Here is a 4,201-nt window from a genome sequence, read left to right on the forward strand (position 1 = left end):
GGGGATGGCGGGGATGGCGGGTCGGACGATGTCCGCCTGGAAGTACATTCCATAGGTAGTCACCACACGACAAAACGCGGTCGGTAGGGGTTGCGTCGCAGCACAACAGGCTCGACAACATGTCCGTCGTGATCCCCGTCCACCCAAAACACTTTGAGCGCGGGTTGCGCATGGTTTCCCTCCGCAGACACCCGGTTTGTTCCATGAGTTAATACTTCTGACATAAACTTTCAAAAGACACTCGCTTCAGAAAAATTTGCGTCCTGACCTCTCAAAATGAAACAACCTACTGCACGGTAAAACCGGTGTCTCATTTTTTGAGGGAAAAGGGAAAACTTTGGGGGACTTCCTTGGTTTAACGAAAACTCCTCAGATTTCGAGGAAGTCTCTTTAAAACTGTGGGCTTTGAAAATATAATTTGCTACCTCCTTTCACCCGCTTAGGTGTGGTTGTCAGGAGGATTTGTACCAACCAGCGTTTCGTTGTCCAGGAGTGATCCCTAAGATACCCTGAAATTTGTAGACCTCTAGCTCATCTCCTTCCTCCTACACACACCACGAACAGACAGACGGACGGACGGTCACGAGAGCGGTTGCAAAGGCCCGCTTTGACCTTTTTAAACGGACCCGTTTCTACCAGACACCGCGGCGCAGGGGGGGAGGCGGAAGATCGTTCCACACCACCTGTTGCATTTTGAGCCGCGTCTGGGTAACAGCCCAACAATGAACACCTTGCTCTCGGTAGTCCGCAGTCCGCTCAACGCGGGCGCTGCCCAGCGCCTACGCCAGAAATTGTGTTCAATTATTAAAGTAATGATTAATAGGCTAATTCACAAAAATATCAAGCAAAAAGATGCATTAAGGACAAAAACAATACAGCGAGCAGGCATCGGACGTCCAAAAGCGGATTGGAGTGAGAGGGAGCTATGGCGCCGCGCGAGCTTCTCACTCGCACTATCGCTTTCGGACGCCCGCTTTCGCACGCCCGCTCACTGCAGAGCTCTCATATATATAGCGCATTTTCTCACAAACCTACGTGCAGTAATATGTTCATAAATTCAACGTTACAACAACAACTATATATAAACAAAAACAGCCTTGTAGTCATTTTTCTTTTATTCATAAAATATTGCTCGAAACTGTAGAATAGGAAATTTTCTTAACTACGGGTCCGTTTATGGTTAACAAGAATTGTTAACGTTTTTTTTTAAATACAGAAGGGCGGGCTAATTACCACCGTTGGGCAAAATCCGGGATAAGACACTAGAATTCTGGCCAAGCTACCAACCATGTCACACTCGTAATGTGACGCGTGTCAGATTAGTTTTCCCAAAAGGACCCATCCAGTGTTAAGGGCTGCAACATTTTAGCAGTGCAGAAATGAATGTAAGTTACCTGACACAGTATTTCATAATATCTCATACGAAGACTAGGATCAGCAACGCTCACGGGGACTCGAAATTCCCCAACTATTTTGGTGGGGTCAACAGCAATCACCGTTAGTGGTTCCAGGACATGCGGAAGCGCTGTAAAAAAAAAGGGTAGGCATTTTAAGCGCTCTGTCATTTTATTACCTCAAGTCAGTGATCAGGTTGTCTATTTTTGTACTAAAACTGATAACAATGTTAACATTTCCATTTGATTTTGATTTTACTGCATAATTACTACATACAATTGGCACACCTGAGCAAAAACTATTAAAAGTGTGTCCAACAAAAAATGTTCCTTTATTGAATTTATTTAGCATGCGGAACACACATCCAGAACGCAGCCAACGGACCGTCTGATTCATAGCCACACTACTGTGAGTGACACACTGCAAGCTGGGTGTCATATATCGGTGCCATATACACCGCATTCAACGTGTTTTCAGTGACATTTTCATGAGGAAGCGCTTTTAATGAAATCGTAGTCGAGCTGTATACAAACTTTCCTGGAGGGCAGGCTTGGGCTTGGATCCCTCTAGTAGGATATCGGGTAAACGTACCGTTTTGGCATGTTGGAGGTATATATCCAGACAAGCATCCATTGGGACAATGACCGCTGTATATGTCGCAAGAGCCGCCCTCACGACAATGCCCGCAACGTTCTGTACAGTTCGCACCGTAGAAACCTTCCTTGCAAGCTATAGGAGAAGAAACAATCAAAAAAGGCAATTTGTGGCAACTTATTGGCTCAGCAAAGCCTTTGCTGCGATGAGGGGCATACACGGTCAAAGCAATGTCCTGTTTGTTGATAGGCAAAAAGAACTTTTTTAGGGATTCCTATAATTTTACTGTAATTCGAAGTGTAATACATATTATTGCAAATTAATGCGATGATTCCGGATTTACTGCAAAACGGTGAGATGCACATTACACAAATCTATGATACCCCAAAGTATCGCTCAAATAAGTGCTGGTCATCTCAAAAACAATCAATGAAATGTATATTGTACTCTTTTTTTGCGATGATCATCACAACATCCTGCAATATTTCTAAACCGAAGAGGTAACGTGTAGTCAGTATCACACTCTGATTTACATTGAAGGTGTGGCGTGTTGCCTCGGACTGTCCGAACATCGGACTGATTTCGGTACAGAATATTTTTAAAAGTGGAGGTCAACTTACGATTTCTGCAATATTCCCCAGCCAGTCCTGTTGCGCAGGTGCAAAATTCAGCACTACAAAACTTCACGCCCCAGCAGCCAGCGGGCTCGTCTGAACACTTTTGTTCGCAGCTCTTTCCATATCGGTTCGATCCACATGCTGAAAAAGTTACACGAACGAATGATTCAGTAAAGGAACGTAAGGGTGTATTTACTTTAATTCTAGGTGTGACACTTTTCACACAAAAAAAACGTAGTGTTTCACACGTTTTTGAACAGTGACGGTGCATCTTCATGCATATCGTGCAAAGCACTAATACTGCATATTTTGTGCGAATTCTTCAGTGCTTAGTCGATGTTGGTTTATCAGGAACCAACACAAAAAACGTTAACATTTCATGTTAACAAATAGACAATCCTAATATAAAAGAAAATCTAGTACAAAATTATTGTCAGTGATTAGATACGTTATTGCGTTCTAGAACTAGAGTAACGGCTCTTTGTTCTGAGATTCACGGTCTTGTGCGTTGTTGTCGTCCGTCTTTGCTGACGTTGACCCTACAAAACCCCTAAGGCGGAACAAAATCGGGGACTAACACTAATGAGTTCCCTTGTGAGACCCAGGCAGTTGTTGGGCGAGTGATCGGCGACGTGGTGACCGTCCTCGCTTTGGATGAGCGCTAGACCTTTTTAAAAAAAAAAACAAAAAAAAAAACACTTTTATTCAACAGGAAAAATATACAATAGGACATATTAGTAATTGTAACAGTTGTGGAGTAACAAAGCTGAAGAGCTTTAAAAAAAACTGCTAAATAGGTAATCCATTTAGATTTGTCGTGGTTGTAAATGAGCAGCAATACTCTGCACTACTTGTGCTATTAGCGTTAGAGACGCATGGCGCTACCCCTTGCCGCTGCCTTGGAATGCAGCGGGCAGCCGGCGATACTCCTTCCTTGTGTTCCCTCCCTTCCCCTCCTGACTCTACTCCGTGCGTCCCCAGTGTATTTTCATTTTATTCATCGAACTTTTTTTTCAGTTAACGGATACCACAAAATAATCAGTAATAGACCCTATTCGGTCTCGGCTATAAGAGAAGAAGACAGGAATCCCGACCGGAACCAGTTACGAAAAATAACGCTATTTTAACGCTTAAATGGCTTTGGAAGGTAGAAGCACAATACACAATGTTTGTGATAATTTTTTATGTCGGGTTTGCAATTTTTTTCGCGAAGAAATGGCAGGATAAAGGTACTGGTTCCGGTCGGGATTCCTGTTTTCTTCTCCCGGAGCCGAGACTGAATAGGGTCTATTGCAAGCAGTTCTCAAATCAAGGTAGGCAAAATTACAAAATACTCTAATAATGTCATCATTTCTTCTTTTTCTGCTGCCTATTCTTCTGTCTTGTCTTCACCCCCGTCTGCTCTGGACTCTTGCTCGCTTCCCTCTTCCTGCTCAAACTCCTGTCTCTCGCCTGCTGCTTGATCTTGTCCCACGATTTCGCGCGCGTCGCCTGCTCGCTCACCGGTTGTTGTTGTGGCTGGCTGTTGTCCCCGGGCGGCGTGTCGGCTGCCGGGCAGGTGACGTCACTGACTGGCTGCTCGGACTCACCGGGCG

General features: G+C 44.4%; 1 protein-coding gene across 1 annotated transcript in view; it reads right to left on the reverse strand.

Annotated features, from left to right (window-relative positions):
- Positions 1-4,201, reverse strand: part of LOC113203783 (tenascin-like) — a gene marked incomplete in the record, with an annotated part of 91,192 nt that overhangs the window by 23,174 nt on the left and 63,817 nt on the right. The window contains 3 exon segments of the mRNA XM_052272932.1: positions 1,395-1,525; positions 1,987-2,124; positions 2,610-2,747. Coding sequence (XP_052128892.1) covers positions 1,395-1,525; positions 1,987-2,124; positions 2,610-2,747 — 407 coding nt within the window.

The sequence above is a fragment of the Frankliniella occidentalis genome, unplaced genomic scaffold (assembly GCF_000697945.3).
Source record: "Frankliniella occidentalis isolate FOCC.00 unplaced genomic scaffold, Focc_3.1 Scaffold231, whole genome shotgun sequence".
Taxonomy (NCBI): domain Eukaryota; kingdom Metazoa; phylum Arthropoda; class Insecta; order Thysanoptera; family Thripidae; genus Frankliniella; species Frankliniella occidentalis.